At 49.2% G+C, this 12,782-nt stretch overlaps 5 protein-coding genes across 5 annotated transcripts; 2 read left to right on the forward strand and 3 right to left on the reverse strand.

The window, feature by feature from the left end:
• Positions 1 to 89: 89 nt before the first annotated feature.
• On the reverse strand, positions 90 to 3,715 carry FVEG_01402 (PLK protein kinase). The gene is made up of 4 exons (XM_018888349.1): positions 3,510 to 3,715; positions 2,933 to 3,388; positions 743 to 2,884; positions 90 to 691 (listed from the first exon to the last, which is right to left on the reverse strand). The coding sequence occupies exons 2-4, from the start codon at positions 3,266 to 3,268 to the stop codon at positions 152 to 154; spliced, it is 3,018 nt and encodes a 1,005-aa protein (XP_018744244.1). The 5' UTR covers positions 3,269 to 3,388; positions 3,510 to 3,715; the 3' UTR covers positions 90 to 151.
• Positions 3,716 to 4,177: 462 nt separating this feature from the next.
• On the reverse strand, positions 4,178 to 4,865 carry FVEG_01401 (hypothetical protein; the record flags this gene model as incomplete). Its single annotated transcript, XM_018888348.1, has 2 exons — positions 4,178 to 4,750; positions 4,800 to 4,865. 2 exons carry the CDS (start codon positions 4,863 to 4,865, stop codon positions 4,178 to 4,180), a joined length of 639 nt encoding a protein of 212 aa, XP_018744243.1.
• A 1,413-nt stretch (positions 4,866 to 6,278) lies between these two features.
• On the forward strand, positions 6,279 to 6,626 carry FVEG_14830 (hypothetical protein; the record flags this gene model as incomplete). The annotated part of the gene is made up of 1 exon (XM_018903843.1): positions 6,279 to 6,626. One exon carries the CDS (start codon positions 6,279 to 6,281, stop codon positions 6,624 to 6,626), a length of 348 nt encoding a protein of 115 aa, XP_018744242.1.
• A 1,538-nt stretch (positions 6,627 to 8,164) lies between these two features.
• On the forward strand, positions 8,165 to 10,338 carry FVEG_01400 (hypothetical protein). The gene is made up of 3 exons (XM_018888347.1): positions 8,165 to 9,381; positions 9,435 to 9,751; positions 9,810 to 10,338. The coding sequence occupies exons 1-3, from the start codon at positions 9,324 to 9,326 to the stop codon at positions 9,873 to 9,875; spliced, it is 441 nt and encodes a 146-aa protein (XP_018744241.1). The 5' UTR covers positions 8,165 to 9,323; the 3' UTR covers positions 9,876 to 10,338.
• Positions 10,339 to 11,443: 1,105 nt separating this feature from the next.
• Positions 11,444 to 12,063, reverse strand: FVEG_01399 (hypothetical protein; the record flags this gene model as incomplete). The annotated part of the gene is made up of 3 exons (XM_018888346.1): positions 11,444 to 11,500; positions 11,560 to 11,683; positions 11,903 to 12,063. The coding sequence occupies 3 exons, from the start codon at positions 12,061 to 12,063 to the stop codon at positions 11,444 to 11,446; spliced, it is 342 nt and encodes a 113-aa protein (XP_018744240.1).
• Positions 12,064 to 12,782: the final 719 nt, after the last annotated feature.

A 12,782-nucleotide genomic window follows, 5' to 3' on the forward strand; every position in this document is an offset into this window, starting at 1 on the left:
CTTTTGCCATGCACATCTTCTCGTAACGCCAACGAGCCGCAGAAACCAACAAGCGACTCAGTGCAATAGCCCTACATGGAATGCATCATTTTGTTCATGATGGTCGTCAACAAGAAATAGACAAAAAACGCCTCGCTCTTCTCATGCCATATCATGATTCTTGCTTCCTCGAGTGGTCTACATCCTCCCCAAGTTCCCAAGGCTTTCGAGGGTCGACGTAGGTAGAGATACGCTGATCTCCCCATCGAGCTCCGACAGTAACCCATACATGTTTCTGGGGTGCGTGGTTACTGATGGTTTCCCGGTGACCACCCCAGCGAAGACGGGATTCTCGACTCATTTGACTGTTGCCCAGGCCACCATTGGTCACCCATTCCTTCACGACATCCTTGATAAAGACAATCTTGCGTCGGAAATCATTGGCAGCAGGAATACCCTGTAACTCAGGCGCAATCTCAGGACGTCTTCTTGTTGTGGTTGTGGTTCGGCCAGCGCGAGCGGCTGCAGGCTTTGCCTGGAAGTTCAACAATGTCTGCAGAGGGTACGATAGCATCGCTCGGTCATCAAGTGCAGCGGCGCCGATAGTGCCAGTGGCCGCAAGTCTCTCGGCAGCGTCCTGGGGGAGGTGCCAGAAGTGACACCAGGTCCCCGTGTGATCGATAACGATCTTTGTATGATCTGGGAAATTGAACTGTGCAAGTTAGCTTGATGTCGTCGAAACCGCCCAGATGTAGTCACGTACCTGAAGATGGCCATCGCAGAAGACCCAGCAGCCAACATCTCCGAATCGCTGGTAAAATGTGACGAGCTCAGCTACTGTACCCTTCTGCCCAGGGGACATGGCACCAACCGGGTCGGTCTCTTCAACCGGCACGAAATCGTCCCGTCCAAAAGCAATCATGTAGTTAGCAAATTTCTTCCAGAGAATAATTCTCTCGCGCTTCCGATGCTGAAAGATGTCCCTACCGGGCTGCATCTTGCCTGCAGTCCCATCTTCTTTCACAGCTACTCGAAATTGCTCCGGAGAGACAACTACCTCCGAAAGGCCGGCCTCGCCATTATTCTCGAAGAACTTGATAGGTTCTGACATTGGGAGAGGCTGTACCCTATCCTCGTACGTCTCGTCCTTACCGCGAACGATGTGTCTCTCGGCACCACGAATGAATACCCCAGCAGGAGGAAGCAATGCGGGCTTGCCGTTTTCCGTGGTTGGGATGTCCCGAAGAATGCAGCCAACACTACCGTCGTTCAAAATGTATCCAAGGCCGAATTTGTTGGTGTAGTCTACCCATTTGACAACAACATGGGGATGTGGTGGTGCAACAGTCTTGGATGATATTATAGCCATGGTCCTTGAGTTTAGAGCTCTTTCAAGCTCATTCTGAAGGCGATGCAGACGATCCAAAACTGCGTCGGGCTTCGTTCCGGAGATTCTATCTTGCCGCTCGGAGGCGCTGAACAGCGTTGCAGGTCGCATGCCAGTAGTATCCTTCTTAGGGGGTGCAGCTGGCGCAGGGGGGGCTGTGGTGGCAGGAGCAGATGCTTGACGGTCAAGCGACGGTCGTTCAGAAAGCTGTCGCTCTGCAGGTTGCTGAGAAGTTGCTCTTGGCGGAGGTGCTGATCGAGTCGAAGTTCGCAGGCTCTTGCCGACAGACTCAACAGTTTCCCTTGGAGGAGCTTCTCGAGGCAGTTCCTTTCGTGTTCTTGTACGCAAGCTCTGGGAAGCCGAAAGTGTTGCTTCGGGCGCTGGGCGGGGTTTTGCGGATACCATGGTGCCTGCTGGCCTGTGTTGCATCCTCTGCTGTGCAGCAAAACTCTGAGGAGGTTGACGAAGGAGACCTGCCGGTGCTCGTTGAGTAGCTGACAAAGGGTCCTCGGTAGACACGCTTGCCTGTGCAGCCAAGGATGCTGTGTACCTGGCCTTTATCTGCTGTTGCTCCTTCAACCACTCTTCGAATGGTCTGTAGACAATTCCTTCTTCGAGAGGGATCATCGGTGTCAGCCCAGCCTTCTCCTCAGCGGCCATCTCCTTCCACGTCTGAGTGTGAACGACTTGAACTGGGGCGTAAGGGCCGATGCCACACTCTCGACACATGTCCTTGAAGTTCCTGTATGATTGTGCTTGCAAAGCACTACTCATTCGAGTGGCGTAAAATTCCTCCCGGTCCGGGGGGACTTCTCTTAGGCGCGAGCTCATTTCCGCTTCGGTAGGCATATAACCACAGGTGAAAAAGGGGTGTTGGATAATTTCCTCCGGTTCCGGTCGGCTTTCAGCATCTTGAAGCATCGTGGCAACTAGTTCCTTAGCTTCCTGGCTGATGTATCTTCGTGATGTTTCCACCGATGGCCAATCATAATCCCTCTCTCGAGCTCGGCGGTAAATTTCGTCCGTGGTCGAGGATTGAAACGGTGGCTTCGATGTAAACATGGCGTACATGATAATGCCCAGGCTCCAGATGTCAACCATGTGGTCATGCCCCTTCTTTCCTTTCTCCAGAATCTCGGGAGCAATGTAATTAGGTGTTCCGCACAAAGTTGTGCGACGGATGGTGTGCATATCGCGACCAGTCACCAACAGAGCGGCAAGACCAAAATCACCGATCTTCGCGTTCATCTGAGAGTCAAGGAAGATGTTACCCATCTTCAGGTCACGGTGAATGATGCCCTTGTTGTGCATATACTTGATGGCACCGGCGATCTGAACTGAGTAAAAGCGGACTTCGGGCTCAGTGAGACCTTTCCTTCGCTTCACCATATCCATGAGAGAGCCGTTCGGACACAATTCGAGAATCAGATATGTGCATTTCTCGTATGAAAAAGCTCTCAAGAATTGAACGATGTTTTTGTGCTTCATCTTTGAGTGAATCTGGAGCTCGGTTTGGAACTGGAACATGTTAGATGTGTGTCAATGTGTCTTCTTTCTGTTGCAAACCTTTTGTTCCATTTTGGGAGGCATGTGGCTCTTGACAATCTTCAGAGCAAATCGCTGCTTTGTGGGTAATAATTGGCCACTGTAACAGACTGCGAAGCCACCCTTTCCGAGCAGTTTGCCGACCTGATACGTTGCTCCATCAGGCCGATCGGTGCTTGGAGGCTCAGGGACTTCTGTAGGCGGGGGTGGAGGGTGTTCCTTCTCCTTGGCGGCCTTGAGTTGGGCGGCCGTTTTTGTTTTGATGTCGGTCACTTTGGGTACTCGCTGGGCGTTGGCATCCCTAGGGGACAAGGCCTCGAGATCGACGCCGCCTCGGGGCACTAGCCTATGAGCCATAGCTGATGAGAAGCTCGGATACTGTGATACGAAAATTCAACGAGTTTGTGGACGGTCGTTGCCAAACAGACGAGCGGGCTAGAAGGTCAACAACCGCGTTGTAGTGTCGCAAGTATCGGACTAGGATAAAAGGTTAGCAACACCGAAGTGAAGATGGGACGCAAGAGCCGAGTGCATGTCCAATGGCTTTATGTACAGTAGACGAGATGGTGATCCAGTGGAACCAGTGGGCAGAACTCACGAGACTCGCGACGTCAACATGCAAGACGAATGAAAGAAAGTCGCCTATTCGTGCAGTAAAAGCCAAGGATGTTAAACAATGCTGAAAACTGAGATGCTATCGTCCGATGCTATGGGTTAGTATTTGTGAGAGCAAGAAACCCGACGAGCGACGCTTGAGCGAAGAAAGATGGAGAGAAGTCATCAGTTGCCGCGACTGGTGGTTTGTGTACTTTCTTAGCAGGCTGTTGCCGCTGGCAACCACAGAGCTGGGGCGGGCCGTGGAGTTGTCCAATCAAATAACACCCTGTCTCGTCTGTGCCTCTGGCTAGCCAATCAAGGAATTTCAATCCTTGAACGACGAGGCCAACATTCGGCCTGGATTTGCTGAAATGGAGCGGTCAATTAATTGGCAGGTATTTTTCGTACTCTTGTTTTGAATGGTTATCTTACATCGTAAGTCATGAATATCTAAGTCTATAGTGGAGAAGAGGCTATAATATGATGAGAAACAAAAGGGTGCATAATTACCAAGTGCCAGCTATCCATTGTCCAATATTCCAGCTGTCCATGGGCGAGTCTCCCTTGTATTTCGAGATTTGAAAAGTGCTTCAGTTTCCCTCTGGTTGGCTCTCCTGCGTGCAGCGGGTTTCCAGGCACATTTAATTTATTCGTTTGCCGATTTGAGTGTTATGATACTTGCAACGCCGGGACCAGCAATTGATTTGTCTTAGGATCCCTCAACTGGCGCAGTGTCTCCTCCAAGCTTTCATATCTTTCCCTGTGCTTCTTTTCCGCCTCTTCTAGCTCGTCTTCCCTCTTCTTCAGCTCTTCGAGTTTCTGGTCCAATTCTTCTATCCGCAATTTGTTCATATCGGGCTTTTGTGATGACTTCCAGGTTTCGTAGACAATCAAGGCGATGGCTACCGAGAGGATGAACGCATCTCCAATGACATCAGCGAATAGATCCACGGCTTTGTTCTCGGGAAGTGGCCTGAATTTGCGTCTCCAGATGTTTTGAAACGCTATGCTCTTCTTAGGGAGTTCGGGAGCCTGCTTCTGTTTGAGCTGATCGTCTCGTTTCTGCTGCTCTTCTGTCTTGACCGTTGGTGCCTCGGCCTTTTCTTTTGCTCTTCGTTCGGCGTCTGGGTTCCGTAACAATGCGACTGACATCCTCATGTTCAATTGATGCATGTATTGGCCGTATCGGGCAGCGAACGCTCGGAACCGCGGATGATCGTGTGCCTGAGCTTTGATGTGATTCTGAGGAGCTGTCAGTGCCTGGTCCAGCTGCGACGAGGGATATTCGTACGGCGCCATATTTTGAGACATGCCTAACAAGAAGAGATGCAAGCTTGAATAGCGGAAGAGGAACCATGAGTGCTGGTGGTTTAGGAACTCTTGGCTCCAGTGTTGAAAGCTGCTTGCCAAGCTGTCTCGTAGGTTGGATATTTGATCGCTGGTGGGGCTTCTATGGCGGAGAGTCAATTGAAGCTCAAATGCTGATGTCACGTCAACAAAGCACACAATACAGAAGAGTTCGACTCGTTTGGAAGTGCAAGGGCAAATTTGATTCGAGGACTCACTGATGATATCAAAAGAAAGTAAGGTACGTCATTCTATGTAATTGGATATTTCGAGGAGAGTCGATGCCGTCTCTTCCGGAGCCGTGATATTCCGTGCTGGCATAGGTTGGTAGATAGACCAGGGATGAGAGTCTTGTAGAGCTCTGATTGGTTACTCAACTCATTCCTCCATTCACACAGCACGAAACTTTCTGTGTTGGTTGAATTGACACTCACTGACAACAGGATTCCCTACTTACGAGAACACAGATAGAGAGACAATCTTTTTACTTTGTAGATTGTAATACAGAAATCACCCTCTGTACCTCGACTTCTAAGCACGAAGCCAAAGATATTGACAGCCTCCGTGTCATCAACTGGTGATATGAAGCTCACTCTTGAAGAAGAAAGCTCTGACATGAAACATGTCGGCCGCTGTGTTGGAGATGATAAACGCCGAGAATTACGGATACGCCTGCTCAATTATCGTGCTGCCGATTTCTGTTGGTTGCTCTTCCTTCACCAAGTCCCTACCTACCTCCTAATCTCAGGCAGGTGGGTAGGCCGCAGTCACCCAGTAGGTACTGCTCAGCTGTCGCTTTCCTTCCTTGAAACTTGTCTCCTATATCTCAACATGATAAATTCGTAGATTACTACCAGGCTCCATTGACAGGCATCACGACTCAACACATCCTCAATAAATCATTCCAGGGCTCGCGGAATCTTCTGGGCAAACATTACTCTTTGGGACTTGCACCTCAAACTTGACTGATCATGTTTTGTTCATCCTTACGGAAGCGAAGAGAATGGGCTGCGGCGGTTCATTCTCTAGCAACAAGCTCGTCGACATGGAAAGGTTGGTTATCGGTGTGACCTGTTTGCTATAAGGTATTATCACGCACACACTCACACTAGCGTCCCTAGAAAGCAACCTGGAGGGTTGCGATATCACGTTTCCGATTCTCGTTCCCAACAGCCCACCCGCTACCTTCAGAGCAATTGCCTCGTCGTTGTCTGAGCTGCAGTCTTCTGAGGAAAAGGCGCGAGTGATAAGACTGTCGCTTATGAATGGAGGAGAACATATCGCTGTGATATTGCTTTTGAATGGTCACAAGCCCATGGAGTCTTTTTCTCGGCTGCAAATTGAGTACTTCTCCAAATCGCTGGCTTGCCTATTACCTGTTGACTTACTCTATAGGATGTTGTGCTCAGGTTGTCCCATCCCTATGATCCCCATTTCTACGACCCAAGATTTTGCCCACTGCCTTGAATTGCTCAGGCGGGATCACATTAGGAAGAATCCTGCTGTCAATACTGAGCAACAAGCAACTCATGAGAACTTAGTATCCTGGTGCGTCGAAGGCAACTCTCTTTCAAGAGACCAGGTCAATGTTCTGACCGGAATCACCTCTGGATTCCGAGGCTTCGCAGACCTCTACTCCAGCCCAGGCGGCCGGGCTGCAATATGCGAATACCTTGGAGATAGCGATGGTGAGCGAGTCGTCTCGTTTCTCTCCAATGGCCCGTCACACGTCCGCGAGCAACCAGGAATAACAGATGCACCCAATATGTGATAAGCCAGATAGTTGGTCACGTTTCCGAGATACAGGGCGGTAACGACGAGTCTGCTTACCGAAGACTTATAATGCGTTATGTATAATGGCATGACAATGGTTCAGTGCAGAACAAGATCTTACAAGGAACGTCGTTTAGATCGATCATCCGCCCAGTATTCTGGGTCACAGTCTGTGGTGCAGGGCGGTGTCGCTGAAATCATGACAGGCATCTGGGCAAAAGTACAGGGGTGAGCGATGGTACATGCAAGCTTAATGTATTTCGAAAGAGTGATAGCGAAAATGAGCTGTTGGTTCTCTATCTCTGCGTCGTTGAACTCGTTCGCCGTTGTTGAGACAGGGTAGTCTACTAGGCAATGTAGGTGATAGAACAAGTATCCACCGGGCAACCGAGTGATGCAGATGCGGCTGACCTGGCTGGTGGAAGCTGAACCAATTGGAGCGATGCTGCAACCGCCGAGCTAGGTAGGCGACAATACGAATCGGGCTCAGTTTGCTCGTGGTAGGCCTCAGGCTCAGTTATCACGCACTATCGGACGAGCCGATACCTTCGCTTGCATGTTTGGGGGCAAGTCACAGCTTGTGGTCTTGGTCGATACGGTGAGGGAAAAACGACCAAGCCGCAGCTCTGTGAGGTGGTATGAGAAGAGTGATAACCGGCACTAGCTCAAGATGATGGTCAAGAAACCAAGAACAGAAGTGGTGCTATCCACATCAGATGATGGATGGTGACAAGAGCTGTTGGACGCACTCTAATCGGTACCGAAGGATAGGTTAAGGAAACGGATCGCAACCGCTCGATCCAAAGATTCGGGAACTCTCTGAACAAATGAAGCAATCGTGTTTCGAGAAGCGCTTTAATATGGGGGCGCAATGTCTCATCAGTTGTTTAATGACAACCAACATGCTTTTGACGATAACCAACACCAGATCTTCCCCAGATCCTCTGCACCCAACAACTGCTCGACAGGGCAAGTTGCCACAATGAGCGTGACGAGTGGCACAAAGCATCGTGGTATAAAAAAAGAACACCACATGCAGCGTTTAAGTGAACAGGGATTAAGGAGAAGTGGTGGGCGGGAGAGGGGCCAGGGGTCAGGGGTCCGACAGCAAGTCAAAACACCGCAACGTCGGCTGTCCCAGCATCTGCCTCATGTGGTATTCTCCTATGTCTCATGAGGGAGACTCGAGATAGAACAAGAAATTGATTACTGATGGCTGTCGACCGAGAGATAGGCGGAAGAGCCTCTTGTTGAGATGAAGCTCATCTAAGAGAACGACGAAGCAATTGTATTCTCTTGGATCTTCTCAAACTTGAGTTGTTTAACTGGCTGTCCAGGGCTTCCTTTTAGATCCACGCGACATCACTCAATCCCTGTCACATCTCTCTCTACCCGCTTCCCATCTTCTCCCTCATGGCCGCTAAGCACGTTCATTGGCTTGTGCTCTGCATCTAACCGCCGAGGTCATCACCAATTACCAGCCTTCACACCACTGCGACATATGAGTTTATCGATCTTTGACCACACTAGCCGTCGCAACGGCCAATCATGGCATCTCAGAGCTGCTTGCACCCGCTTTAGCTCCAAGATGATGGACGTCGGTCTGTGTGACGAGCCGCTGCATCGCATAACTTTCACATCCTAGCTCTCTTCTCCCCGCCTTTCCACTTTCCATCGCACCGCTGGTCTTGAGAGTCACCCAGGCGCTTCTATATCGTGAGGCGAGTACGTGAAAGTGAGAGATAGCCCCGAGAAATGGCGTGGCTCGTGGCCCGACGGTCCATGTAGACCCTGGTTCATTTGTACATGAATGCATTGCATTGGCCTAGATTTTCATACCAAGAAAGAGGCGCATTTTGGCTGTCGTGGTTCTTTTCTTGGCCTTTTCTTAAAAGTCTCAGGCTGCCCTCCACTGCAACTTGCAGCCCCCCCCAATCCCCGGTCCATCTTGAAATCTGTGTCTCTTGGAACGTCTCAGAAGACTCCTGAGTGTCACCTCGCCTGGTCATACAATCTTGCGACTACAATAACTTCGGGAAAGGAAGAAGCCGCTCTTGGATGAGACAGAATCAGCCTTACAATACCGCCACCGTCTCTCCCAAAGATAACCATACCGACAATTCTATACAATGTCGCGCGTGTGCTTGCCACGATTATAGACCATATAGTCGAGTGCGTGGATCTGCCAACCAACTTCCGCGACATCATCGGCTTCATAATCGTCCTCTAAACCTTTTGCCCGACGCCAACGTCTCAAACCTCGAGCTCGGCATCCGCTCTATCCTTATCCACCTCGCTCTCGGCTCAGCCTCAACCGTCGGGATCGACGACCTTAACACATTGGCTTATCCTTCAAGGGTCTCATCTCTTCCTTGATATCATCCGCCACTCGCCCGCTGTTCTTCTTCTCTCACCATTCGCTTCATCCTGTCTGCTGGCCTGACAGAGTCACTGTTCGTTTTAATACTTTCGTTTTTTTCTTCTCGTCCGCTCTTTATACCATATCGCCGCTGGCCGGTCTGTAATATCACACCGAAAAAGGGACTATTGGCAGCAGTGTTTGGGTACTATACGAATAGACGACAAGTTCAACGAGTGAAAACGAGACTGGTTATTATCCGCAAGGAAAAAGAAACGTTTCGGGAACAAGTGAAGGGCATCTTAATCTGGGCTTGACAATCAACATCCATTCACCATGGGAAAACTCATCAAGAATCACTGGGCCCGTCTCATCATCTTGAGCGCCGCAGCTTGTAAGTTGACCATGGCCCGAGCCGATTGTTTCTTTACTTACACCATCTTGCAGATCAGATTGCGGCTGCCATAGAGTGCTTCTTCTGGCCCAAGATCTTCTGGGATTTCCTTACGCGTACCCTCGATGGTGCAGTGAGACCTGTGCCGGCTTTACAGATAATAAATCTACTCCTGGGGATTGCCATGCTGGCTCTCGAATGGCCCCTCAACTTCGTCGCCGGCTCGGCTCTCCACCGCTCGCTAGAATTCCGACTTGCCATCCTTCCACTCACGGCACTCAGTGCAGCTCTTATCTACCAAGGCACAAACGCCGCTATCTACTACCTCATCGGCATGATCGTCTACTTCTGGGGTTACAGCGAAGGCGAGGTTAGTGGCAACTACAAGCCTTTGAGAAATCTACCTGTGACTAACATTGAATTTCTAGATGATCTGCGCAAAACCCTGGACTCTTCCTAATCGCGGGCGCAGCGGCGGCGGTACGCGTGCATAGTCGCAGCTTGCCATGATGGATGTATAATACTACAAAATACAGAACGGGTTATAGCATGACTTCTTGATTGAACGCCATCTCTAAACCCCGAATCTTACAAAGAGACACTGTTACACATATACCCCTTTGCGGCGTTTGGCGATTTTTCATGATATACGACCATCAGACCATTAGTACTGCGTGTGTACGGCTCATCCTGCACCAAGGAGATTTTCCTTCCAGCATTGCGTTTGCGTTTGTATTTGCATTTCCCATTTTGCATGATCAGCGTGGAGGTGTTGTTAGACGAGGATACCATTGGAGAGGGTCGTACTGTTTACGGCCGTTTCTAGAGGAAGTCTTGAAATCAGGAGACAAGGAACTGGTCCAGTTGTGTAGCCTGGACGGGCCTGAGGACTTCCGGCAAGAGTCTGCTACAATCTCTGGAGCCAAAGCACCCGAAATATAGATCTAATACCACCAAAATGTCTTCAAATGTTCCATGTGTGTTTCCGTTATTGCTTCCTTGGATACCTCCATACATGTGTATTGAGCCAAGCCAGAAGGACAATTCGGCTTGGTGATTCAAAACATAGTAGAAACAACTAAGAGTCCTCTAAATATGTCGAAACCGGATCTGTTTGTGGATTTTGCCAAGTGGTGGTATTGGCTGATACTTCGAAACACTCCTTGTCTAATAGCGTTCTTTTGGAACATAACTCCGCTACATATATACCTTGGGTCCACATCTGAAAGCCGTAGCACATGGACAAGGAGTATGATCCAAGATTATAGAATGAATGAATGAATACATATATACATATACATGATGGCAATATTTTCATTGCTGCATCAATAGCAGAGAGAACGAAACGGAGGATTTTAAGTTTGAAGCAAGTTGTGGAAATGGGGGATGATAAGATAGCCTGGTATGTTCAAAATCAAGCTAATGAAAATGGTTTTATTCGGTGATAAGTAGCGCGGGCAACTTAATCTTTCATGATATTACTAAATAGACCTGACTATTCAAGCATCGACCTAGTCAAGAGGAGGCAAGAAAGCTTATGACCATCATCCGACGTGGTGAAGTGACTTATATGAATTTAGTATAATTTATTAGATCTTTGGACCTATAATTTAGCAGCCTCGTTGCCCCGCGAGTAGTCAATCAAGCAAAGAGCGCGAGATCAACCATTTCCTCTGTTTTCTTAGTATCATCATAAAGCGCTACACAAGTCGACATAGATTTCCATGCCACCAAACTTGGGGCAATGTGTGTGTGGATTAGATGGCGAAATAAATGCATTGCAATTCCCAAGGCTGATTGTATTTCATGGAGCACTATCATAAAATGCCCATCTCTCAGAGCATCAGACACTAGCTGACTCAATCAGCTTCAACATGATCGTGGCCCAGGCCAACTAACTTCCTGGTGACAACCTCATCAACTATTTCAGATGAGTCTTAGTCGTTCACCGATAGTACCGCTCACTGCAACATGAGCCCTTTCCTAGCAATTGCATGCCCAAAAATATGGCGGAGCCCCCTAACGCCTGCTGTCTGGTACATCGTGTGGAATGTTGTTTCTTCTAGTGGGAGATCATAGGGCCCTTGCTGTCGTTCTTGGGACCTTGACGCTCGGGGAACTGTACGGTCATGTTAGTCAGGCGGATGGGTAAGAATGTTTCACAGAAAAGGACCTTACCTCTACGGTCTGAGTGTCGCCCTTCTCAAGAATCTGCTTGATGACATCATCGTCGACAGAAGTACCAAACTCGTTCTCAAGAGCGGCCTTTGAAGCAGCATCGAGACTTCCCTGAGCTCCTTGGCTAATAGATTGTTAGCTTGTGTGTTATGGAATTGGGGATTGTTTTGGTTATGGCGGGCAGAGGGAGGCTGAAGCCATGATCCAAATGCCAGATATCTGGTAGCGTCAATGCGCCACAGACTATCTGTAGTATAATACATGACGCAGGGCTTCCATTTCCATGCTAGCCACGAGATTGAAGGGAAAAGATGAGATACAAAGCGGGGGTGGCTTGGCTTACTTGTGTGTCAGGAAGATCTTGAAGGAAGAAATGAAGTGAGCAAGAGGAATGCTCTTGTCGCTCTTCCACTTCTGGTAGGTCTCAACATCATCAATGAAGATGATGAAGTCGTCGCTACCCTTGTAGTGGACCTTGGTCTGCTGAGTCTCGCCGCGAGCCATTGTGATTGTTTATTGAGTAAGGGAAGTGGTAGTGGTTGTATTGGTAGTGAAGATTCGTCAAACGATTAGAGTGAGAAGTCGCAGAGTGGAATTGTTGATAACTGTTTATCGAAGGATGAAGATGAAGATGAGGAGAAGAAAAGAAAAGGAGTCGAGGAAGTGTGGTGCTACCAGAGGCTTAAAAGGAAGCTCCCGTCAATGTGAGGAGCAGTGACGAATGTGCCTACTACCTAGGTACCTACTAAGCTTGCTGGCTGAGGTGGAAGCTACCTATGTCATACGTCATAGCTGTGTTCTCCCAAGGCGGGCAAGTGGGTCGGTACGTACTTCATCGCGGGGCTCTCAAGGCCCTCAGGCGGAATAGGCCCCACTATAGCTTGCTCTGAGCATCAACACAGCCAATGAAGCAGCAAATCCCCGTTTGCTTGCCAGGCTCGAAGTTGCTTGTCTTGCTTCTAGCTATTGTACACGTTCCTGCATGCTTGAATCCACCGCGTACGTCACCGAATTTTGAGCACGAGGAAGCAAAAGAATGCCTAAGCTAGGTAAGGTATCCTGAATAAGGTACCTACTACCTAGGTATCCAAGGCTGCCATGTTGATCGATCACGTGCTCCTCACGCCAGCCTACAACGATTTTCTTGTAAGGGATTGGCCAAGTTGCAGCGGATCCCATGTTGTTCTCCCGTCTTCCATGTCAGTAACAAATCATCTTCTTTC

This window comes from Fusarium verticillioides, chromosome 1 (assembly GCF_000149555.1).
Source record: "Fusarium verticillioides 7600 chromosome 1, whole genome shotgun sequence".
Lineage (NCBI taxonomy): Eukaryota > Fungi > Ascomycota > Sordariomycetes > Hypocreales > Nectriaceae > Fusarium > Fusarium verticillioides.

Coding starts and splice junctions, on each gene's coding strand:
- FVEG_01402 (XM_018888349.1), bottom strand. CDS start 3,268: ATGGCTCATAGGCTAGTGCCCCGAGGCGGCGTCGATCTCGAGGCCTTG. Junction 2,885..2,932: donor CTCCCAAAATGGAACAAAAG/GTTTGCAACAGA, acceptor AACATGTTCCAG/TTCCAAACCGAGCTCCAGAT. Junction 692..742: donor TCTGCGATGGCCATCTTCAG/GTACGTGACTAC, acceptor TAACTTGCACAG/TTCAATTTCCCAGATCATAC.
- FVEG_01400 (XM_018888347.1), top strand. CDS start 9,324: ATGGGAAAACTCATCAAGAATCACTGGGCCCGTCTCATCATCTTGAGC. Junction 9,382..9,434: donor CATCTTGAGCGCCGCAGCTT/GTAAGTTGACCA, acceptor ACCATCTTGCAG/ATCAGATTGCGGCTGCCATA. Junction 9,752..9,809: donor GGGGTTACAGCGAAGGCGAG/GTTAGTGGCAAC, acceptor TTGAATTTCTAG/ATGATCTGCGCAAAACCCTG.